The sequence below is a fragment of the Tyto alba genome, unplaced genomic scaffold, assembly GCF_018691265.1.
Source record: "Tyto alba isolate M040663 unplaced genomic scaffold, T.alba_DEE_v4.0 Super-Scaffold_1000006, whole genome shotgun sequence".
NCBI classification, from domain to species: domain Eukaryota; kingdom Metazoa; phylum Chordata; class Aves; order Strigiformes; family Tytonidae; genus Tyto; species Tyto alba.
In genome coordinates this window covers 10,101,073-10,127,471 of record NW_024881272.1, presented here as the reverse complement: position 1 = coordinate 10,127,471, position 26,399 = coordinate 10,101,073, and the positions used below count along the sequence as shown (strand labels likewise).

Sequence of the window (26,399 nt, the reverse complement as noted above, 5' to 3'; positions counted from 1 at the left end):
AGAATATCTATTTTAATATGCTAATTTGAATGTCTGTTTTTTTACACATAAAAATTCCTCTTCATTGAGCTCAAAAACTGTTTTTCTGATATCATATAAAGTATTATTTGCTATTCAGTGCCTGTATGTTAAGAAGCAAGCAAACATACATGTGAAGAGATGGTTTTTAACATAACCACCACACTACTGAAAAGGGTAGAGAATTATGGTGTCTCTACAGACTGTACAGACACAGTAGAACCATTCTATATTTACCAAAATAATTTTACCACATCTGTTATATCTCTGTTATTGTATATTGTGGAAATAATAAGGTACTCTTATTAAAATGTTGTGGGCAGAGAGAGGCATTAAAGAGTAAATCTCCAAATATATGTGTAGAAATGAAATACATGCATATAGACTGCACAAGAATACATTTGAGAATCTAATAAAAATGCATACTTTTTTCTCAAGTAATCATGGACCCAGTAATATCTTGATATTTACAAGTAGAGTTACTTAACCTTCTGTATGGCATTTGTAGTATTCCCCTGTGCCCTGGATGGGGAAAATTGAAATTCCTGCTAGAATTTTTACTACCAAGAGCAACAAATGTCAAGATTTTAATGGCACTGTCTGTACGAGAATCTGTTAATAAGAAGACAACAAAATACTGTTTCCATGTCTCCTGAGAATCATGGTGAAATACATTCCTCGTGTATAGCTTTCATTACCTGACATGCACAGAATAAAGAGCCCTTTTTAGTTATTTCATATTATATGTATATGAAAGAAGAGTAGTCTTCTTACCAGCTAGCAGAAGATTTTACATCAGCACAAAAACAGACATACAAAAGGAACTCTGCTTTTTGCTGTATTTAAGAAATCTAGCATTTCATTTTTAACACGGGCATATTGACCACTTATACAGATTCCCAACTATGATGCAAAGTAACTATAGTAGAATGCAAAAGTGTTTATTATTTCTTTTGAAATCAGAATTAATTGATGGGATCAGAGTTGTTAAAATAATTGATTTCTAGTCTGATCATTTTCCTGGTGAGAAGTCATTCATAAAGGGAAAATATGACCACTTTAAAATTTTAGCTTCTTAATTTGTTAATTTAGTGAATTTATGACCTTAAGTGACTTCAATTTTAATGTAATCAAACAGTTCATTGATAAAATATCATCCCAACTGTTTGCTGTACTCTTGCAAAATAAGTGCTACCTATTCCACAGGGAATCTGTTTCCTATATTTATTGAGTAATAGTGTGACACTGTTAATAATACAAGCTCATTTCTGATAATCATCAAGATAAGTACACTGGGAAATTACTAGAAGCTAAAGACAATACATAGCAGCCGAACACAGGAAAAATTATTATCCTCTATTATCCTAATTAGAATGATAATACAATAAACAGTAAACAAAAAGAAACAGATGTACATACATTAAAAACACCTTATCTTCTGGTATTAATATGTGAGGAGGCTGGGGAAAATGTTCATTTTCTAAGCAACTTTGGCCAGATCAACCTGCTATTAAAATTAAGGGAAAGCTTTATGTGAACTGGCTTTGGTCTTTAATGCTACTTTTCAGATTAAACAAACTAGATGTAAATAATCCCACTGTCTTCTCAACTGTTTATGGAATTCAAAACCTCAGTCTGTAAGACACCAAAATTCTACCTTGAATCTTATTTATGTTCCTATTATTGATGTAAATTATTCATTTTAACATTTATCTTTAAATGTCATCTATGTAATCTAGTAATAGAACTCTATTGGGTTTGTATTATGATACAAAATATTGAAATAAAATAGCCTTTCTGACTTGAACTTAATGTGATCTTTACAGAACAGCCCCATGGGAAGCTTTTAGACAACTAACTGGAACCAAACAGACTTTAAACAGGTGAACATTTTATTTTAGGGGAAAAGTGAAATATGGAAAAATTTTCTTCTGTAATTATATTTCTAGTTATGCTATTCTAAACCTACTGCACTGTTTGTTAATACTGTTGCAATAAAAATGGTTTACATATTTCCATCTTGAAACAAATTGTTTCTGTGACAAGAGTGGAGAAGAACAGTAAATTGAAGAAAAACAGAAACTGTGTTAAGATATTGGAAATATATAAATGATCACAAAGGAGCATGTCCCAATATCTTGAGATCTTAGCTCTAAGTGGCGAAACACAGAGCACATTTGTGAGTTTTATGTCCTATCTGCATATATACACATCTATTATATTCAGTAAAACTCATGCAGACAGAACCTTGTTTCCAGATGAAACTTAACTAAGAAGTTCACAGAAGCCCCAGGTCTGCAAGTTTTGGTGTTAGCTAAGGTTTGGAACTTTTCCACTAACAGTCCATTTGGATAAAGAATATTGGCTGCATACAGTAAAAGATGATATGCTTAATAAGGTTAAAGTAATAATTTATTTTCTTGCACTAGAGAAAAGGAGGTATACATTTGTCATAGTACACAATGCACAGTAACTAAAAACGTCCATAGGGAAAATGATGAAGGTAACAATTAAGCAGATGCAGAAAAAAAAGTCTTTCTTACACATTAAGTGACCAGAGCCAAATGGGTCTTTCCTACATAAGTTATTTTTAATGATTCTTTACCTAGTTCAAACAGGAACCAGTCTGCCATGGAGCATCTGAAGAGACTGCCTTTATGAACATAATGAGCATGCTGTTGGTTTCACCTGTCATCTTTAAATTGCAATGAATCTACTTATTACGGGTGTGAATTTAAAGTAATTCAGCCATATCTCTCCTAATATTAAAGTACATAATCTTATGCGTCTATTACTTAGAAGAAAATGCTCTTTAATTCGTTAAAATAATCTCTGTACTTACAGTATTAGCAAGCTTTGATATCAAATATTTCTTTCAGATTAGCCTGTGGGACCTTTTTAATAGACATTTGTAGTTTCTTTTGCCACAAAATAATGTTCTGATTAATAAGAATTTTACATTAAGTTTTAAATTATTCTCTTTATCTGTACATGTTTCAGGGAGAGCCAGCAATCACAGGAACAATGGCAGAAAATGTATGGCAGGTGCTCTGGTAATGAAGTGTATCATATTAACCTGGAAGAAAGTGCTTTTTTTGCTGAGTACGAGGGGAAAAGCTTCACATATGCTTCTTTCCATGCACATAAAAAGTATGTTTATTTTCCTATCAACAATTAGAAGTTCGAACAAATAATTAATTGTTTTGCCTTCAACATAGCCCTGCATTCAAAGGTGCAGTATTACACATTGCTCTGTTTCTAGGTTTAAATACCTGGCCACTAATATATTTCATGGATATTTTCCTGTAAGATGCAGCTGATCAGGTAAAAGCTCATGTTGGTTCTGTATAGGCCAGCTCAGTCTGAGAGAACAGAATATACAGGATATATAGGATAAGACTGACAACCAGAAAAAAATTGTACCTTCGAGAGGTTATATGAGAACACCAACCCATTTCCATGCCCAAAACAATCTAGAAGAGGGTGAGCGGGAGTGTGTTAATGTATTTTTTAAAATTACTTACTTAGGAGTCATCTGGAAATCTGACTTCGTTCGTGGCCATGTTCATTTTATGCAAAATGTTCAATTTAAAGTTTGTACATGCTACTTTCAAGTATTTGTTCAAAACAAACCCATGTTTTTTCTGTTACATGCTAACATATCTTCTTTAGGTTCTAGATCATGTATCACTTATTCAGTGCTGCTCTGAGATAAACGTACAAACTGAACACAAATCATGTATATTCATTTATATTTAATGAAATGAACATATATCAAATCCTGAACACTGAGTTTATTCTCATACTTAATAAATGAAAGAATTTTGCTTTAATTCCTTATTTTCTAACATTAATCAAATACATTTCTAAGAGTGAATCGCAAAAATTAATTCTGAAAATGGTTTCCATTACATATGAATAATGTAACAATTTAACATGATGACTACTTTTTAATATTATATATCCATTCTTCTAATATTTTCCCAGAAGGGACTATTCATCTGATAGAAAAAAAATCAACTGGAACAGCATTAGAAAAATATTATGGGGATTAAGAAAAATGCTGTATTCAAATGCCTAGGGATTCATGAGCTCATAAAAACTACTTGATCAGAAGTAGCCTGTTTAGATAAGAATTTTCATATTGTCATCCAAAAGTCTGCAAATGTTCATAATACTCAAAATAGAAAAGTATACTCGAGGTTCATTTTTAACAGTGGAAATTCTAGTATATACAAGACTATGTAAAATGAACCATGCCTTTCCTTTTCTAATTAAGGTTTGGAGTCTGTCTGATTGGTGTTAGAAAGGAAGATAACAAAAACATTTTGCTGAATCCAGGTCCTCGATATATCATGAGTTCTACAGATATATGCTTTTACATAAATATCACCAAAGAAGAGAATTCTGCTTTTAAGAAGCAAGAAAAGCATAGAAAAAAACATGAATCAAAATTATCTTATCATGGAGCTTCTAGGTTACCTGTACACAGTATAATAGCCAGCATGGGTAAGTAAAAAAAAAAAAAAAAGCCTCAGAATATCTCTTATTCAACGAATAGTGCATTTTAAAGCTCTTAACAGTGTATTTCTAAAATTATAATTTAAATTAATATATAAGAAGTTGTAATAGTGTGTGGAAAGAAAAAATATTAAACACTTGGCTTCATAGTTTTAAAAAAAACAAAACAAAACAAAACAAAACCCAACAGAATTTGGTTATGTTTTATTTTACTTGAGTATATGGAATTAAATCGCCTAAGACTCTTGTATAAAAAAGTAATAATAAAATGTACGCAAAACAAAACAACTGGGAAAATCATGAGTAATTTCTTTGTCATTTGTAACTGCTTGTTTGTAGTAAACTTTCATAAGCTTCTTTAATTAAAAAAATGCCCTTGCACAATAATATCCTACAGGTTGCTGATGCATATAAATATGGATTAATTATATAAGGTATGATTTTAAAAAGGTAGCTATCAAGAAAATATATATTAATGGTAAGGAAAAGTGCTACTTTGCAGGAAAAAGCTTCCTCAGGTATAGTTTAAATATATGTTATATTTTAATGTAATAAACACAATCAATATAGTGTTCCTTTCAGTCTTTGGCTGTGTAGTCATGTAATCCCCACTAAGTAAGGGAATCATATTCAAATGTTTTGACAACAACATTGAGAAAATGCTTTCAATGCTACTTCAGGGACAGTGGCTATCGACTTACAAGATACAGGATGCCGAACGTCCAGCGGTCCTACATTAGCTCTTCCTTCTGAGGGAGGTAAAGAGGGCAGACGGCCCAGTATAGCACCTGTTTTGGAGGTTGCAGACTCATCCTCCCTTCAGACTTGTGACCTGCTAAGTGACCAGTCAGAAGATGAAACTACACCATCAGATGATGAAGTCTCTGCGGGCTTAGAGTATGTATATTAAATAAAAAAAAAAAAAAAAACCAACAACATCATTTTAAAAGCTAATATTATTTAAATAGCTTAGATAATTTTTGACATGCAGATCAATCCAAGCAGTTGTAGCAAGCAAGACCCATGAAGGCCAATTATATTATTTGCCTTTATGAAATGCTGTTGCCCGTTAGCAGAATGCCATTATGCCTATCTTGAAATAAAAAACACAGATTAATTCCTCCATTTGCTGGAGATTTTCTATACTTAGTCATAAAGATCTAGTTGTGTATTGCAGGGTTTTTTACAGCATTTTTAATGACAATTTTTCTTACATTCTATAAAGACAGATTCAACTAATTTGTAAACAGATAATTACTTCTGTCCTGAGAACACAGTGATAATCAGATCATTCAACAGACTTGTTGAATGCTGGGGCTAGGTGTCTGACCTAAAAATGTAGGAATGATCAAAAAAGCAGTATGAAAAAAAATTATTACATCTAATTTAAAATGCTTGCTAGCATGTTACTGAAAGTAATGATGCATTACTCAGATAAAAACAGAAGGTTCAATCCTGTAATTGCCATGCAGATAAGCAATTATGTTTATTGGGATTACTGTCAGGGATGTTAAAACTGAAATACACAATTAAACCAGTGGCTTACCTAGCAGTTTCCCATCTCCGACAGTGGCAAGCATAAGAAGCCCCATAGAAGATGATAAAGCTCTAATGCAAGAAAAAAATAGAACAAGTCATCTTAAATTGGCAGACTGAAACACTGGGATTTAAAAGGCCTCTTACTAAAAACTAAGGCCAATTAGAAATTTCATCTCATCAGCAAGAGGATTTGCCATTTAAAATTTATTCCAACCATGTTGAAAGTATGCTACTAAAGCAAGAAGGTAATGACCTTACTCATTCTTGGTAGGTGTTTGAAAGAAAAATGGAGAAGGAAGAAGCACAATTGTTTCCATTTTCTTTTCTTCCTTTTTTTCCTTAGAAGTTTCCAGTACATGCATTCCAAACAGTAGGACAGTACACTATGATACATCAGCTCATTTCTAAAGATGCCTATAAAAAAAAAAAAACAAAAAAAACAAGCAAAATTCAGTTAGTCCACAAAATCATGATAGCTTTCACTAAATTGTATCGAATTGGTCAAAGCTGCAAAATATATTCCTTTGATCTTTATTAAACATGGTTCATCTCAAGTACTTGATTCTGCTAGTCTACAGATAACTGCAAAACTTAGACATAGTATAAACATCACATAAAACAGTTGTATAGAATACAGTGTTTCAGTACTTTGCTATACTGAAAAATGTTTGTTCTATTCTCCTAGGTATGCCAAAGGCTATCCTCCTTACTCTCCATACATTGGCAGCTCTCCCACATTTTGTCATCTTCTGCATGAAAAAGTACCCTTCTGTTGTCTAAGACTAGATAAGGTAAAGGGAGTTCCTGGTATTGGATAAAACTGCATTTTTGTTTGTGTCTTGCATCTGAATAGAGTTAAATACTGGTTTCTATTTAGAGGTGAGATTTGTTCAGCATTTGCTAAGCTATAATAGGTTTTCTCATCCTTTGCATTACCAAGCGTTTGTTTATGTCTAATCACATCTATATCAGGTCATCTGATACAATTTTCTATTTCTAATGGTAAAACCCTTTAATGTCACAGCAAAATCTCTTTATTCATATCCACTGAACTTGTTTCTTATTTTGATTTAGGGATGCCAGCATAACTACTATGAAGATGCCAAAGCCTATGGGTTCAAAAATAAATTGATTATAGTTGCAGCAGAAACTGCTGGAAATGGCTTATATAACTTTATTGTTCCACTCAGAGCTTATTACCGACCAAAGAAAGAACTAAATCCCATTGTATTACTCCTGGATAACCCGTAAGTAGATTTCAATTTTTTTTTTTTTTGTCATACATTTTAAACTCATTTTACTATTACTTCAATAGGTGATCACTCTTCATGTGGTCAACTTAAAATCAAAAACATTATGGCACATATATCTTTGAGAAAAGTTGGTGACATAAATAATACCCTATGTTTACTGTCGTATACCAAATTCACTTTTACTGACTGTGAATGGCCATAGTGAATTCAAATGTCTGTATTATTCATGGCTAATATTTCAGCTAAGTATTTCTTAAAAATATCCCAAATGATGTGAATATTACTGCTAAAATTAAATATTTTTAATAATATTAGACTCTAAGATAAGCAGTTCTTTAAGCCAGTAGGACACCACCACCACCACCACCACCCCCTCTTTGTTTACAACTGTATAAAGTCATGGAAGAAAATTAAAACCTGCAATATTGTTGTTACTACCACGTCTGTCTGGAGATCACTGGAATTTTTGCCTTTCTTGCATCAGCTGTTTAAAATTTCAGACAAATTATTCTCTGGCAAAACTGATTCATTTATAATCTGACAATGACAATGATGAGAGACTTTTTTTATTTTTTTGCAACACTTTGCTACTACTCAAGTACTTAAAATCACAATTTGGAAGACACAAAAATGGAGGTTAGCTGTATACAGGCAATTAGATCAAACTATGACTCAAAGAAATGGCAGCAGCAGAAATTTCTTACAGGTTCTGATTCCAAGCTGACACTTCCCTTAGCATATATATGTTCTAGTGTAAGTGATTTATTATACAAAGAACTTCTCTGAAGTGTCCCACTTTTGCCTCAGACAGCTCTTTGATGAAGCTGTACGCACCTGTGTTTTCAAAACATAAGCTCTTTTATGTATATATGATAGCATAGAGTGGATTACACACATTGGTAAAAGCCTAAATCAGACTAAAGGACTTCTGATTGCAACTTTCTTAAAATTAAAAATGTGAGCATACAGTGCCCTCTAGTGCTTGTTCTCTTTTCCAGTGTAGTGCTTGAGTTTACATACTTTAATGATGTTGGGACACTTACAGCTCAAACCACTTTTTATCAGCATAAAGTAAAAGCTATGGTTGCTAATTAAATTAATACCCTTAGTGTTGTTTCTCTCTACATAGCATTTGCAGTAACTCCTCTGAAAGGCCAGCATTCATGGGACTACAGAAGCTAGCTGAAAAGCTAGCATGCCTTTCATACATGCGTGAGGTAGAATTCAGGCTGCCATTCAAGTTAACTGGAATCTTGTAATTTACTTCACTGAATTTAGGAATTCAGCCACCTTCAATGAACGTATATACGCCTTGTTATTATATTCCTATTTTCTCTATTTATCAAGGCAATTTATTACAGTATGCTTATTTTGATATCTATACATCACGTGTTGTAAGATTTCCAGTGTTTCTTGGTGTATAAGAAGAAACACAGTAAAATTTAGGATTAAAGAAACAATGCAATAAAATATCTTAGTTTTCACATTCCATTTTAAAAATAAGCTTTCATCTAAGATTTTCTCATTGACTTGAATGGAGCTGTTGACACAAAAACCAAATGATGATTGGGTTTCCACTTCACATTTTAATTGAAAATTCTCACTGCTTATTTTAGGTACTCCTAAGTCATGTATTGGAGTATAGCTTGTTAGTTTGTCTTTGACATCAGTCATTCATTCCTATATTTAGAATTGTACTGTGCCATAAAATTTCTGATTTAAGAGGTGCATTTATTAATATAAACATGTTAATTCTGATCATTCTTCATGATCACAGCAAACAATTCACAGCTTTCTGCAAACCTATTTCCTGTTTAAAGTGATATTATATTCTCAAAGTTTAAAAAAGTTTTGCTTGTTTGTTTGTTTTTTTAAAAAGCTACCAGATTATTGAAATGTTTTAGAAGAGATATTGCTGTTGTGATACTGTGTTTCATTTTGTAATCCCATCTGCTGCTTAGGCCAGATATGCATTTTCTGGATGCAATCTGTTGGTTTCCAATGGTTTACTACATGGTGGGCTCTATTGACAAGTAGGTGAAATAACTGTTAGAAAACTTAACATTGTAGTGCTCAGTGGTTTGTTGTGTGTATCGTCATTGCATGTTTAAGTGTGTTTTGTATTTGAAGATGATCTTTTTGCATGCATAGTTTGTATCTGTGTGCTATAATTTGGGATTTAAAATTTCTGACTTACAAAGGATATCATTAGTGAAAAGTATGACAAGGAATACCGGTTAATTTCTTCAAAAACATAAGATTAACACTTACTTAGGTGCATTAATATGTTTCTACAAATTACCAGATTATAGCCCTGATTCTAGCATCATTCTATACTCAGTTATAATTTGTTTGGAGTTACTGACTAGGGTTTTGTAAAGATCGCTACAGAATACAGCTGACTGTCTTGAATATGTCCAACAGTCTTCCTCTTCCACTTCTTAAAATATCCGCTACTCCTACATTTCTGTCTTCACCTCTGCTAATATATATTTGCATATCTAGGTTTGGCAACATAGATTTCATGTAAAAATCAGAGAGAAAAAAGAGAAGGGCAAGGGGTCATTAGCATTTTAGTGAACTCCTGTGTGTAGAGTGTCAATTTAAAGAAGAAAATGGTTTGCTTCACTACATATCTAACTTTGAGTTGGGGCTACAAGCCCATAATACTCATTCCTTGGTAGAAATCAAAAAACTTATTTCCCTTCCTGAATTAACAGAATCCAGTTTTTCAATAAGGATTCTGGAGATTGAATGTTTCTCCATCTTGACTTGTTGTAATAAGGGCTTTAAAACTACTTATAATAGTGATACCTTGGTTATATCTAGTCCTTATTAGATATGCAAAGAATCTACAGAAATGTTTTTCAGTTTCTACATTTCTTCTTCTAAACCAAGAAAGTATCTCAGGTTGTTAATATCTACTACTTTCTTACTCTTGATTCCACAACAATTATAAAAAGAATTCATACCCGCCGAATAACTGAATTGAATCAAAGTATCTAAAGTAATTAATAACCCAGAGCTGTTAACCTGTTTTTATTAAAATGGAAAATGAAACTTTAATTATTTTACTGAGTTTATTTAAAAAAGAAAATCACCAAATTAATCCCTAAAGAGATTTTGTTGCTTTTAGAATTGAGTGCATAAAAAAAATTGTGTGTAGTCTTTGAAATAAGTGATTGTACAGAATTCTACAGTTTACAGTAGTACTGTGATGAACTTATGCATCTTTTCTGACAATACAATTGCTTTAATTCCTAGTGCAATAACCGATCATGTTTTGTAAGGGGTTTTTTTTGACATGTTTTCATCAATAAGAAGACTTTTAAAAATATAGTTCATACTTACGCCCTGTGTTTTCCTAAACATGTTTTTAAATAACGTACAATTAACAGAAGTTGATAGTTTTTAGCTAAGAAATAAAATGTAAAACATGCAGCTTCCTTTCTTATTTAATAAGTATAGAATACATTCTCAAAGTGCCACCTCCTACTTTTTAAGTATCTAATATATTTGTCATTTGGTCACCTGGCATGAAATGTCATCATCTTAGAGAGAAAACCACCAAAGGAATTATTCTCATTTACCACTTCTTTCTGTTAGAAGTAGATGGCCTGCAGAAAAATAGCTTTACCAAAATTCACAGCTATGATGAAATTCATCAAAATATGTCATCAAGCAGTAGCAGTCTGTTCTACAGTCCTCAGGCATAAACGATGTGAGATCTGTAACTGAACGGATTTCACTGCTGTGAGGAAATTATTCAGTATTAGGAAACCTATAGCTAAAATTACCTGAGAACTAGAATTATAATACTTCTAAATTAGTATTTTTTTAAATTCCCCACAAATGAGTTGAATGTAACTGCTAAAATAAGAATAGCCATTGACCTTATGAAACACTGAAATGCAGAAATTGAGGATACTTCAGAATATGCTGCTATTTTCAGGGATCAATGGAAAGACTAAAAAAGCAGAAATACAAATTGCTCACAGAAAGGTTAGAGTTCTACTTGTATGCTGAAGTTATTAATATAGATCACATAAAGTACAGCCTTTCTTTTTTTGTAGTCAGCCACCAGTGATACTGCACAGTTTCAGAAATAATTATATAATATATTGGTTTTAAAAGAACATGTATAAGATGTAAAATAAATACCACATATTTGTGGTTTGAGTTCTCCTTATCCAGAATTTCAAAAAGAATTTATAATAGGTTACATAAACTTAGGAACCTAAGAAGATCACTGCTGAAAAGAAAACCTGTATCAGGACAATTGAGACTTAGTATTGCAGATTGCTAAATGAGAATCAATTATAATGCCAAAACAGCTTTTCACCTTGGATGTAAACAGAATGATGCAAAAATTTAGTTTTCCAGTTTCCCTTGGAAACCACGAAAGTCACCTTTTCTTATTTTCACTTAAAAATTACTAGGTTTCTATCAGTCTTTATTATTACAGAAAAGTCCTTTATAAACTTTTCAAAAGTGTGCTTAATTTCAATGGAAAATATTATTGTTAAAACAACAAATATTCTTCATCTTGGAAACAAAGCCATAAGGCATAATGGGAACTGTAACTCAGTTGTCTGTAAGTGCTTTCTATGGTCAGGCTTCACAGAAAACATTGCCCAGCAGAGTGCGAAGTTTTGCTGATGTACAGCTGCTCGTAAAAACATCATGGGAACACTCCAACTCATAAATTAACCTAAAAGAGGAATGTATTAGATGTCCTGGCAGAACCTTTATTAGCATTTTGAAAGTGAAGAATAATTGTGGGAAAGAGCAACCCATGGGATTTATTTCAGTCTGTTTATTGCCAAAAGTAACTGCAATGAAACAAGTGTTTGCAGCATGTAAGCACATAGTGTCTTCACAAGTAACAAAGGCTTATTTTAAAAAGTTGAAATAAATTTATCATTTTAGCAAATGAATAGGGACTGTAACAATGTATTGAAGTGCATTCTGTATGACTTCAAGGAAAATAATTATTCATAATCCATCAATTAATTGAGATTATATACTTGATATAGTTTATACTGGAAGTTACAATATGTACATGGAGATGAAGGGAACCAGCAACTCAGCCTGTGATCTGCAAATTCCAGCCATCCCTAATCTTCTAAGTGTTCCATATTTAAGTTGCTTGTTTCTTTCTCTTTCTCTTCACAAAAGCCTAGATGACTTATTAAGATGTGGGGTCACCTTTGCAGCTAATATGGTGGTGGTGGACAAAGAAAGTACAATGAGTGCTGAGGAAGACTACATGGCAGATGCTAAGACTATTGTAAATGTTCAAACACTCTTTAGGTAAGGCATTTTTGCTATATATTCTGTACATCCTCACAAATTGTGAAATACTTAATACCTTTTGTACTCAGGTAAGAAATTATATTTTTTCTCTTTTTTCTATTTAAGTTTTCCCTTAAATGAATTTGTGTCTTACATGAGCAAACTTTTTCCCACCCTGTTTAGCAATAAGCTCGTAATCGTGAGGCATTCTCCTGAAATCTCAGACTTAAATCTATGCATCCCAAACCTGATCATTTTAAAAGTCAACTGTCAGGTTTTCAGGAAGGAAAAGAAAACTACTTTTGAAGATTTAGGACAAAAGATAATTGGGAACATTTTTTCCTCAGTGCAGCAGTCTTTCACAGTAATACTAAAGCCAGTATGAGAGGCAGATCCTTCTAACTCAAGAAGGTGCACACTATGAAGTTAGTAGTAAGTGTTCACATTATCAATATTTAGTTTTGAACAAAAAATAGGTTTTTAGGCACTTGTATGCAACATCACATGACAACAATATACTGAGTCATGAAGGAATAACTGAATACAGAGTCAAAAAATGATCAGTCCAGTAAAAAGGATGAGAAGGCAGAGCTGTGATGGAGAGCTAAGCACACAGAGGTTTCGTGTTCATTTGAGAACCTTTCCTGATTAAAGCCTCACTTTGTTGAATCAAGATGTTTAACACGAGTATCAAAAGATATGTGTCCCTTTAAACTGTGAAAAAAGTTCTTCTTTGATTAAAACAAAACACAAAAAAAAAAAAAAAAACAAAACAAAACACACAAAACAGAACACACTACACAGTCAAGTACGAAATGCCTTCCTGGTTTGGAGCTTTAGTCTAGCACTTCCTGTTGTTCATTTTAATGACTAGGGCAAAATTAAGTACTTCCCTAGAGGATTCAGTATCGTTCAATATTGCTGCCCTTTTCTGTATTGAGCCTTCCACATAAGACTGGAGAGAGATGCATAGTAAAAGTCTTTTGAATCTGTCTGTCTTTTAGAAAACTGAGTTCATTAAAACAGAAGTTTTTCAGAGATTTTTTTTTAATGCAGCTGTGTGTGAGAATGAAGTTAAATGCTGTTAGCATTTCTGCATGTGCTCAAAAGTGGCAAAATCCATGCTGCCTGAGAAACGTCAGTTTTGTCTTTTCCTAACTTTGAGTTTTTTAATTTGTACCTAATACTAACACAGGTGTATGTGTTTCATAATCACAACTAAATTTAATTTAGAAACTATAACTGAACTTAATCGGTGCATCATTCAAGTTTGGTCTTAACCATATAGTGCTAGGGTATCTCACTAAGGTTTTGTCATACATCACTTACATTTTTCAGAAATACATTTCACCCTCAAATATACAACAGAAAAATGAGTTGAATAAAAAGTAAAACTTACAAAGTACCAGTTGATTTTTTCTGTAGTTGGTTTCTACTTTGTAAAATATTAAAAAGAAAAAAAATATCATAGTAGTACACTACATACCATAGGTATCCAACTAGAACTTACTATGTAATTATTTGGTTGTCTTGCACAATACTTACAACTAGATGGCAGTTTTAACTCATGTATGAAGTATATATCAGGTTCAGTATAATTTTAAGACTGTAGGTACTATTTACAAATACCAAATGAAATCAAAGTAAATATCTTGGTTTAAAACTTAACAATACTTTTCCAGAAAACTCTGTAAACTTTCACAAGTAGTGTATTGCATGATTTTTTTTCCTATTTTTTTTTTCCTAGAACATGTATAATAATTTAACTGCATTTTTGCATCATGTAAAAGTTGTAGAAATAATAAGTAAGCTTTAGGAAGAAGCATAAGGTAGTGGCATTTACCTGTTTTACAGTACATATGTAATAAATAAAGTGCATTCATTGCACCAAGGTAACTAGCTTTGTAAATTAACTTTAAAAATATGTTTAAAGGTTTTTCATTACTTAATAAGAGCTAATAAGATAATGAAGAGGCTGAACATGGTGGAGAACAACATCACTTAACACAAACTGTAATGTTAAAGAAGGATTTTAAACCACTGGAGTTCTGCTAATATATACTGGTCTCCAAGATCATCAGTGAAGAAGATCCCACTTATGTCTCACCAAGTGAAATCATTCAGAATATACAGGCTAATCTAAACCTCACTGATTTGATTGACTCAAATCATTAAGGGTTGTGCACAGGCCTGAAAAGGTGATGTGTGCTGCTGTACTGTTTGGCCTAGGTTACCAGTTCTCATACACCTGTTCTGACATTATGTAAATTAATAATCTTGCTTTGCCAGAAGATTGTCCCCCCCCACACAACGCAGAAGACACATGTATTGTTTATAATGACAGGGTTATTAGCACCTTTAAGGCTAGAAACTGTTCCATACCAATTAAAACTGTGACACGACACTAGCTTATCTGACATAATTATAGTTAAGGAGTAAAGAAGTGTGACTCAAATGGTCAAACTGACAAAGAAAGGAAATCTTTAATACTTTGGATGGGAAAGAACAAGTTAGCATAGTTTAAAAGTGCAAGGAGAGATTACTAGTTTTGGACTGTGCCCTGGAGATGCTTTTCACTTTTTAATATGAAATATGAAGCCAACCACTGAGTCCCTGTTGACAGTTATGGGTCCACCTCAGAAAAATATTGGGTTTCCTTGGGCAGTAAGTCTGTACTGGAAGGAGTGTTTATATTTATTCTTGCTTTCTATTAATTAATGGGTTTAAATGTTAGTGTTTGGGGAGGCCCTGTTTTCAAGTCTTTGTCAGCTAACATCTTTAAGGCTATGTTTCAAATACTGCGAGAAGCCTATTGATAGCAGTACACTTAACAAGTCAATAGTCTGGCTGGTATCTTGCAATCAGCACCAAATTATAGATAAACAAAATGGGGTATTATGATGGCATTACATTTTCTTGGGTTATCTTTTTGGTTCAGGAAAGAACTAAATGAATCTCTTGCTTGTCTGCTTCCCAAATACCAGTTCAACAGCAACCCATGTCTTCCACCAAGCTGATTAGGTCTTTCTTCACCCCATCCAGTCCCTTTTTACCACCAGCCTGCTCTGGTGCTGAAGGCTTGTGAGCAGGGTGCCCTACACCCAAGACAAGAGGCAGCCTGGCCCTGACCACCTGGAAAGTTATTTCCCATAATTCCACTAAAAGGCACTCATAAGTATGAATTTTACCAGTAGCTGGTTTGAAACTGATTTCGTAATATAAATCAGTTTTCGTATCTCGGTGATAAACTAAACCCATCTTTAACAGAAACCCAGTAACCTGCATTTTTTCTGTAAGCTGTGTATATTTTGTCATTAGATCGGCTTTTAATTTCCTGTTACTCTTAGTTCTGAATGTTATATTGTTAGTTTTCAAATATGAATGCCTATCCTTAATACAGCAATACAAGCAAATTTCCAGCTAGTAGAAGCTTAAGTGCTACATGATACAGAATTAACACAGAGGAAATTTATTTTCCTTGCTTAGAACTTTAACACATTTGTTAAGTTATTTAATAAGTCCAAGTTCATAGCTACAAGTGTTATATTATCAGTAATTTTTTCAATTTTCATGAGCACTTCACAAGTTTTTATAACACACAGCATACAAGTGAAGATGTACTCTCAAGGGTGTGATTGCCATGTACTTAATCTATGTATGTAGAGTCCACTCCCTAAGATCTTAATCTTTAGTAGGACATAAGTAGACCTTGTGTAACAATACCACACCACTCTGAGTTTGTATCAAAGTCTGAATGTAAGAGCTAAAAATTTCTGAGCATGCACAATATCTTTCAAATTACAGTGCACACAAATGGTCATTGTTAAGTGATTCACATTCTCACCCAGTCTGCCAAACCCATTTTTCTTTATATGATCACATTTAATATTTGGTTATTCACAGGGACGTGATAACTGCTAATAAAAGAGTGACTAGCATTTCTACCATCATATACGGTCATATGTTTGGGATATGTGATCATTACCAGTCTACGTTTTGGCATCAACAGACCTAGGATACTGTATTGTAATAATATGGCATTAACACATAATGGCAGATAGTTTTGACTTACGTTTCCCCACATTTAGGCTCTGCTTGAATTGCCATTTCAGTGAAGTTCCTCCCTACAAAAAAGAGGGAAAAAGGCTAAAGACTTGCAAAAAGGTACATTGGATTCCATTTGACACTAACTTACTAAATTCAGCTTTCAAGAAAACCACTTTAATTTTTATCTGAATGAAATGGAAGCCACATTAATAATGTCATTAGTACTACAATTATCTACTGTCATATGTAGATAAATACTTTCAGGATCAGCAGAACAGATTACAAATGGACATCTCATTTTCTGACACTAATCTGTAGAGAAAACACTCAAATAATAATCTGCATTCTATTGTAAATTGTTTAGTATTTGCATAGCATAAACTACAAATTTCTTTTTTGTTCTTAGACCCTCGAGGGCTAGGAAGGGGCTCTTTACTCTGCTTCATGAAAATCTGTGTAATTCATCCAGATCAGAGTTACATTTTTTCACTGTTTTTTGTTAATGGAAACCTGAATGAGTGTTAACTTGCAAATATTTTGTATATCCAAACATTTCAAAGTGACAACATATGTATACAAAGGCATCCATTTTCTCAGCAACTCCCAAGAACTGTCAATTTTCATTTGTGTTGCTTAGTCTGTGGACAAGGAACATACATGCAACCACATATTAAGTGTGGGCTATATAGTTTTGCCTTTTTTATTGCTTCCTACAGATTTGTGTCATTTTAGACATTGTTAAGTAAAACCTCTGGAAATGAAATTAAATGGTTCCTTTCCAGGATTAAAATATTTTATAAGCTTAACCTCTGAATTTATGCTTGCTTACTTGTGAATTCTACAGAGGATGTTTTGTAGTTTTCTCTGCTATTATACCAATGTTTCATTGTGCCAAAAAACACCACAGGTTTCAGGCACTTCATTAAAAACATGGACGTGAACAGAAGCTACAGCATTATGTAGAGCCTTACATTTGTGAATTGTTATAATTAGAGGTCTAACGATTACATTCTTTTAAAATGCAGGTTGTTCTCAAGCCTAAGCATTATCACAGAACTAACTCACCCAGCCAATATGAGATTCATGCAGTTCAGAGCCAAAGACTGCTATTCTCTTGCTCTATCCAAATTAGAAAAGGTAAGATTTTCCTCCCCCATCCACAGTTTAAATGTTATAATTTTAACATTTTTTCTGATTTTATAACAATGCGTTCAAAACAAGTGAAAACAGTGAAATGATTTTATGGTTGCAGAGCTGATATAAAAGATTATACCCTCAATTAAGAATGAAGATTGATTTTAAGTTCCATCACTTTACAATATAATAGGAATCCACCAACCCTCTGAACAGAGGTGGACACAGAATTTGCTTAAGGAAAATTGGATATTTTTGGATAACTGAGCTAATTTAGAGCTAATATGGTTTTCCAAGAGGCTGCCACAGGCATTTATTGTGGAAAATACTTTAATTGACTAAATGCTTAAAACATATACAGCTTCTATTATAATGAATTTTTTATTCCAATTAATTTTAAAGGCACTATAATTACATATTCTGTATACATTTCCGTGTATCTGTACGGGGTATTTGTGTTACTGTGACAATTTGAGAACAGCAATTGTTCTCTGTTGAAGGGCATTCCTAGTGGCAATTGGGATAGTAACACTACTTAAGTGCTAAGTAAATCCTTCATATTCTATACATTCCAGTACATGTGTTGACATTTTCAAGCTGTGGAACAGGGAGGCTATACAGAGAGATAAGTTTTATTTAATTTTCTTATCCAAAATACTATTGCTAAAATGTTAGATAGAGCATATGAAATAACACTGTGCATCTGTTTAACCTGGAAAATTCAAGGACAGTCCTCTTTTTCATAGATCTTCATTGGTGAGCTGACCTACCTTCCTACCTCTGCAGTCCACAAAACTTACAGTATCCCCTTCATGATCTTTCAGGCCATTTTATGAGGTTATGAGAGTAAGACAAAAAATATCACTGTGCCAGCCTTCAAAGACAGAGATCTTTCACTTGTCATCTCTTTTTCCCCTTGCTTCAATCTAGATATTATTACTAGTTTCTCTCATGTAGCCTCCCAATCTATTGTCCCCAGATATCTCGCATATCTCAGCAAATTTGAGTTCATGCTAAAATCATTATCATTATACAGAATTAGCACATAATTTCCATTTTCTAGCTGGACAGTAAATTTCCTAGGTTTGGGGGATTTCACGTATCTCAGATGAAGAGTGGATTGAGAGCAGCCCTGTGGAGAGGGGCCTGGGGGTAAGTAGTGGATGGAAAAGTGACTGTGAGCCAGTGATGTGCCCTCACAGCCCAGAAAGCCAACCATGTCCTGGGCTGTATCAAGAGAAGTGTGGCCTGCAGGTTGAAGTAGAGGGTTCTCCCCCTCTACTCTGCTCTCATGAGAGCCCCCCTGCAGTGCTGTGTCCAGCTCTGGGACCCCCAAAATAAGGACAGGGACCTGCTCGAGTGGGTCAGAGGATGCCATGAGGATGCTCAGGGGGCTGAAGCACCTTCCTTATGGGGACAGGCTGAGAGAGCTGGGGTTGTTTAGCCTGGAGAAGAGAAGCCTGTCTCTGAGATACGCTGAGTATTGCCTCTCCATATATCCTATTAGATAGGATAAGTGTTAAAATTCAACCTTTTACTCAGTTGACTATCATGCTTACATTTCAACCACAAGGTGTGAATTTCTGGATGATCTTTTGTGATGTTGATCTTTGCCTGAAATAGAATGAAGGCTTAATCTTATTTAGGTTTTTCTACATTTACAATTAAAATTAAAAAACTGTGAGGAAGCTAGACAAAAGTTGTTACACAAAGAGGGGAGCAGTTTGCAGTGGGAGGCACATCTTCATTAGGATCTCATCACTCCCACTATCCATTAAAGTTTGTACCTGTGGTTTCTCCATTTTAGCACTCCTTCCCTCAATGGTAACTTCAGGAAGAATAAGCTGGAACTGGACGAATCCTGCATTGCCAGCTTATTCAGGGCAACAAGTGCCAACAGCTAGATGATGCCTTTAAGACTATGTTCCAACCTAACTTAGTTCCTTGGTGCACTATAACCAACACCTTTTTTGGGTTTTTTTGTGTTTTTTTTTTTTTTTTGTTTTGTTTTGTTTTAATTTTTAACATATTCCCTGAATCCGTACAGTTTAGTGATAAGAGGAGAGAAGAATAGTAACAGCTTTTCCAGTATGTGGTGTCTAAGTTGCTGCTGGAATATTCCCAGGGAGGAACACTCCGCGGGCTGTAGCCTGTCTACTTCAATGTAGTAGAATCCTTCAAAAAATCCTTCAATCCAAGATTTTTATCTCGGTTCTCTTCCTTGCTTTACATAGGCTCCTTCATTTTTTCAGCAAAGGTTCTGGAAATCATTAGAAATGTTATAACTTCTTCCCTATCTTTATTAATTTATTGTACAAATATAAAGTTGTGAATGCAGGCTGGCAGCTGAACAGTTAATTAACTTCCTACCCAAACTATACTATGCTGAAATAGAGGTAGATAAATTATCTTAAAGAAAGAACATTTTCTTCATTGCTGTTGAAGTTGCCTGCTGTTGATATTTCCCACTCATTTCATCTTAACATTTGCAAGGAGCACTTCACAGGTGGTGCTGTAGTTCATTTGATATTTCAGAAATCCCTCATGCAAAATGAAAGACAATTAAAAACTCAAGTAAAAATTATCTAAGGCAGTCAAATGTACAGTTGATTGTTATTTCTGCATTTAGTACCTAATTTTCAGAAAGTCTAAAAAAGTCAGGCAAGTTGCCTTTAGGTAGCAGTGAAACACACATGCAAAATTGACTTTTAAACCCAATGGGCTGCAGAAGAAAGATTCACAAATACGAGTCCATCTGCTATTGCAGCTGCAACTTTCCTCATTTTAGAGATAAAGAAATCTGAACACCAAACTCAGCACTGACAGGAGAAAGCAATGGCTGTTATACAACAGAGAAAAGGAAAAACAAAACACACATGGTCTAAACTTAACATTTATGTTCTCCATTTGTCTTAGATAATGAAAAAATGAGGTAACCACTCCCTCTTTCTTGAAAGGAAGGTTTTTGAATGTCTTTGATAAGATTCACACTTGAGTTTTCTATGATTTTTTTTTATTATTTTTATTTTCCAAGTAAATATTGGAGGCATTAATTGAAGGATAAAAATTCTAAACCTTTAAGTGATCATTTTAAAATATGGGCTAACTCCTATATCTTTTAATCAAACAATAGTGTACAGGAGTAAGCACATGCACATTAGGTGAGTGGAAATCTCTCTGGGATGGCCAGTATATTTGCAGTGATATACACAAAGCCAGACTGCTTTTTTCACCTTCAGTTAAGGATAGGGCATGCTGTGTCCATTTGTTTTTAATATGTTAAGGTTTTAAGCAGATTTAAAATAACATTAAGTAGCAGCAAGAAATAATGATATATAGGTTATTAAAAAAAATAGATTGGTACCTCTTAACTGTTGTAAGACTTATTTTAGATGGATTTCTAATGGTTTACATCAGCTACATTTTTTAAAATGTATAAATAATTAGCATACACATTTGGCTGTTGAACTGGCAGGTTTTTAGAAAGCCTGTTCTAGATCAACAACAGAAAATTAATCTGTTCTTGCTGAAAAGGTAGAACAGAAGCAATTAAGAACACATAGTCCAAAATAGTGTAAACTGTTTTAGAGATGAAGTGTTATCAATCCAAAATCCCTTACATCAAGAAAGGAACAGTAAAGAGGTTTCCATGCCCACATTTCTGATCAGCCTTATAACTGTCATGGGCAACAACCGATATTTACCAAAACTATCAGTGGACTAACTGTTCCCTGTAAAAAAACACTACCTCTGTCACCTTTATATGTTCTTGCATGACTCCCAGCCCCGGCCCCAGCCCCAGCCACTCCACCCCATATGCTTGTATGTTCATTAAAGCACCTTTGCATTGTTTGGACGCAACAGTTACAGCCTATCATGGCAGTTCCCACACATTACTGTCTATATTGGAGGAGAATATATTAAAAATCAAGATGGGCCCTAGATCTCATTTCAACCACTGACAGAGTGGCCAAAACAGAGCTTCACATTAGTTTGGGGTTGGTACTTTGTTATTGGTATCATAGAATTAACTGTTATGAAGGAATAGGAACTTGACCTTCTGGGCAGATATTCTCTGGTATTCTGACAATATGAAAACCCAAAAGGAAGTAACTAATTACCTACGAATTAAATGGCCTATATAGAGTAAGCACATGCTAAGAACTTCTCAAAACCACAAGTGTACACCTGTTATTACTTCAAAAGACAGCAGTAATAATTCTGGACTTAGTGACTTGAGCAAAGGCACAAACGTAGGAAGACAGGATGAAGATCTCCATCTATGAATAGCTGTATCTTAAAATGTCATCTATATATGTGAAGTTCTGCAGGACACACTGTGCCATGATCTTTTATTTATGTTCCTAGAAACATTCTATGATTTTCTTTAAGTGCTTATATCTCCTTCCTCATTAATTCCAAAAGTGTCAGTAGCTGCTGGGCATCACACTTACCATGAAATAAAATTGCTGAGACATTCTGGCACATTTCTGGCTTCTACATCTGCAGTATTCTCTGGGAAGCAAGTAAGTCTGCAAGTAAGAAAGCAGAACTCAATGCAAAGTGCCTGAGTAGAAAATTTATTTCTCACAAATCTCTTTCAAGCAAGAACAAAGAAAAAGCAAGACTGTTATAAGAGGTGGAATGAAACAATATAAGAAATTTAAAATAAAGGGGGAGAATAAATTTCTAAACTTTCATTTTAAAATAAAACAAATAGGAACATCCTTATGTTTACTATCGAATTTTGTATAAGAATCAAATTATTCCCCAAATATATCTTGCCTTAGCCTATCTTTCTTGGCACAAACCCAGAATCTGCTACAAATTACTCTAAACAGATGGAATGATAAACATAATACCTGAGTCACATGATAGGATAGTCACTTCACAGCCACTTCCCTATAAAATATTTTATGTCATGAATCTAAAAGGATTTAATGTAACGTATGTTATAATATGCATGTAGTTTTAGTTTTGAAGTATTTGTTGTAAAACAAATCTTATATTTTTTTCCATAATTCTCATACAAGTTTTTATTTTCTCAATAGCAACTGAAGAAAAATATCTTCTGCTTTGTCTGACTGCACTAAAAGAAAAATACTTGAATATATAAGATTGAACTACAAAGGAAATACATAAGTTCTTGGGTTTGTGGCTTACAGCAGTAAGCACAATAGCATGCTTGTCTAGGTAAAAGTGTTCTTTGTACAATTAGACTGCTTTCTTCTTCAGCCTGCAGAAGTACACAGCTTGCTAGAAATACCCCTTTGTTGCTCAGCCATCAAAGTACATGTGTGTGTGTGTGTGCATATGTGTGTGAGAGTATGAGAGTATATGTATGTTTTTCTCAGGGAAAATAATTTCTAATACAACCCAGTAGTAATTAGTCAGAACATAGAGAACGTTTGGAATAAAAAAACCTTGAAATAATAATTATATTCTATTTCCTTAAAAATTTTGAAACCCCTTTAATCTGAAGAGATTGACAGAGGTGACATTTCATAAAGGACAGTTTAATGTCATATTTTTAAGTTATTTGCTGTCTGTTTTTATCTGTAGACAAAATTCTTTTTGTGCAACATCTTTCTCAACTCCACTCATATGAAGCCACAGAAATCAACAGGTACAACCAGACTATTCAACAATGACAAACAGGGGTTAGAATGCTTCTGTTCAACAAACCCCTTAGTTTGAGCAGGCTGCTTATTTGTGTATCACAGAATCAGAGCACGGTTAGCACTGGCAGGGACCTCTGGAGGTCATCTTGCCTAAGGCCCCAGCTGGAGTAGGGCCACCTAGAGCCAGTTGCCCTGAAGGATGTCCAGAGGACTTCTATCTCCAAAGAGGGAGACTCCACAACCTCCCTGTGCAACCTGTGCCAGTGCTTAGTCACTCTCACAGCAAAAATGTGTTTCCTGCTGTTCAGAAGGAACCGACTGTGTTGCAGCTGGTGCCCAATGCCTCTTGTCCCGTCCCCTAGGTATCACTGAAAAGAGCCTGACTGTCTTCCCTACAACCTCCCTTCGGGTATTTACACACATTGATGAGATCCTCCCTGAGCCTACTGTTCTCCAGGCTGAACAGTCCCAGCTCTCAGACTTTCCTCGTAGGAGAGGTGCTCCAGTCCCTTGATCGTTATAGTGGTGCTTTTCTGGACTACTTACAGTAGCTCCATTGTACCTTGTACTGGGGAGCCCAGAACTGTACACAGCACTCCACGTGTGGCCTTCCTAGTGCTGAGTAGAGGGGAAGGATCACCTTCCTCTACCTGCTGGGAGCACTCCTCCTAATGCAGCCCAGGACACCATTTGCCTTCTTTGCCACAAAAGCATGTTGCTGGCTCACGTTCAACTTGGTGTTCACCAGGACCCTCACTCAGGGTGTTTTCTGCTGAGCTGCTTGCTAACCAGTGAGTCCCCAGCATGTAGTACTGCATATCTGTGGTGGATGTGTCTCAATTCCAAGACATATAACATTTCTGTAGTTTGACAGCACATCGTATTCTTCACGACACCTCTGAACTGAAAGCTTGATATTTCCTCTTTTCTTAGAATAACAAAATCCCTTCCACCTTTGTTTTGCTCTCTGATAACAAAAGGAATAGGAAGCGCAATGTGGTGTGATTCCTCAGCAAGTGAGATGTGATAAGAAAAAGGTATAACTATAGTTACGTTTTTCTGCATCCCTTACCCAGAAGGATCAAAGCAAGAAGTTTCTACCCCAGTCCATGTCTGATCTCTTCTCACATCCTCACATTCACTGAAATAACATTTCTTCCCTTTTGCATCAGAATCTGTTCATGTTTCATGTTCCTGTTCCTAGTAGACTTTCTGGACCTGAATGAGAGTCCACTGGCAGAACCAAGGAATTGGAGCATAAATAACAAGAGCCTTGCTCTAAGCACAGTTAAAATCCCTCAATCATTTTTAAAATGATCTGGTAGAATATGCCCATGCAATTTGAGATGTGATGGTTGAAACAACATATGCATTAAACAAAATATTTCAACCTGGAAAGCTGTAAGTACTGAACAAAGACGCTACAATATTTGTAGAAAGAAACAATATTCAGATCAAAGGGATTTTACACTTTTGACCTCTTTCAAGGTAATCTCAATTTGTTGCTTTTATTATAGTCCTTCCAAAAGCAGCACTAAAAGTATTTTCTATTTTTTAATTCCTTAACAGAAAGAGCGGGAGAAGGGATCTAATCTGGCGTTTATGTTTCGACTACCCTTTGCTGCTGGTAGGGTTTTCAGCATCAGTATGTTGGATACGCTGCTTTATCAGGTACTCTGAACAATAATGTGACTTAACACCGACGTGCATTGTTACAACCTATTTTGTTGTACTTAATTGCTAGATGACCCTGTTTTCCTATGTGTAAGCCGTTAATGTGTATATCTGTACCAAGAACAATCAAAGGCAAAAGGTAATGGAGAATGTTCCACATGACAGTACTAGCTTGGTTATCAACCCCAAAATCATGCTGTCCTTGCACAAATTCTGTTGTTAAACAATATAATACTGTTTGTGAACTCGAGTGAGATAGTTTTGATAAGGGCTACATAAAATAAGGATTATACAGACTAACAACGCTTATTCTCTGCAACAAAAAGGCAGTGCCTATTCCCACAAAGCAGTGTCTCTAACCACAAAAATCAACAGAATTACTTTTATGAGCAATTTATCAGTCACCTATATTTGCTAATAGAGGCCTCAATTACTTCATTGTATCCTGTCCTCTTACTCATGTCGACTAGACCTCCAGATGATGTATCTTAAAGTAACCCATTCTGGCCCTAACAAGAAATATATGCAGTGGATACAAAGAGACAGCAGGGGAAGAAAAGGCAGCGCTGAACCTTACTGCCCAAGAATTCAGGAGAGAAGTGGTGACAGTCTGTGGGGATAAGGGAAGGGCAACAGCCTCAGAGAGTTGAAGGAAAAATATATCAGAAAATATGGGGTCAGGACAAGTGAAGGTAGTAACTGCTGGTTGCAGGGTGGAAAAAGAGAATATTGCCCTTGCTCCTCGGCAGCGACCATCTTTCTGCACACTGATACACCGGGATGCCCAAGCAGCAGCCCCTAGCACTAGCCTTCATGGATCTAGCTACACAGAATAAGTGGCAACACCACTATGGCCCATGTAGTCAGCTCACCTAAGCTGCTACCGATACCTGGGGGTAGCCTGTGGATGCTTTTGTATTCAGGCACTAAATGTTCTTTCAGAGAAATTAGTTTACTTAGTAATTTGGTGCATGAAAGATATTCTTTCGTCTCAATTCTACTTCCATATAAATTCCCTGAAGGCAAATTTAATGTAAACAGGAAAATTCCTGGAGCTAGGCATTTGTCAAAAAGTCATTAATATATAAAACAGTCATGTATATGGACAGGTACCAAAAGCAGATAAGCCAACAGATGTAAATCCATTTATAAAATCCTAGATGTTTTAGAAATAAATGTATTTGCTTATGAAACTTTTTAAATTATGTCTCAGAATATCAACATCACATATGGCAACATTTTTTTTTTTAAAGTAGATTAAGACACCTATCTAGAAGTAGATCTGTCATCATCAACT

General features: G+C 34.6%; 1 protein-coding gene across 2 annotated transcripts in view; it reads left to right on the top strand.

The window, feature by feature from the left end:
• The window catches only part of KCNT2 (potassium sodium-activated channel subfamily T member 2), a 153,244-nt gene that overhangs the window by 107,722 nt on the left and 19,123 nt on the right, over positions 1–26,399 (top strand). The window contains exons 16-25 of one of the 2 annotated variants that reach the window (XM_042785664.1): positions 1,845–1,901; positions 3,019–3,168; positions 4,298–4,527; positions 5,220–5,436; positions 6,764–6,869; positions 7,153–7,325; positions 9,293–9,364; positions 12,510–12,644; positions 17,699–17,810; positions 24,998–25,099. In XM_042785664.1, coding sequence (XP_042641598.1) covers positions 1,845–1,901; positions 3,019–3,168; positions 4,298–4,527; positions 5,220–5,436; positions 6,764–6,869; positions 7,153–7,325; positions 9,293–9,364; positions 12,510–12,644; positions 17,699–17,810; positions 24,998–25,099 — 1,354 coding nt within the window. The remainder of the gene's footprint in view (positions 1–1,844; positions 1,902–3,018; positions 3,169–4,297; positions 4,528–5,219; positions 5,437–6,763; positions 6,870–7,152; positions 7,326–9,292; positions 9,365–12,509; positions 12,645–17,698; positions 17,811–24,997; positions 25,100–26,399) is intronic. The other variant, XM_042785671.1, reaches the window with a different exon arrangement.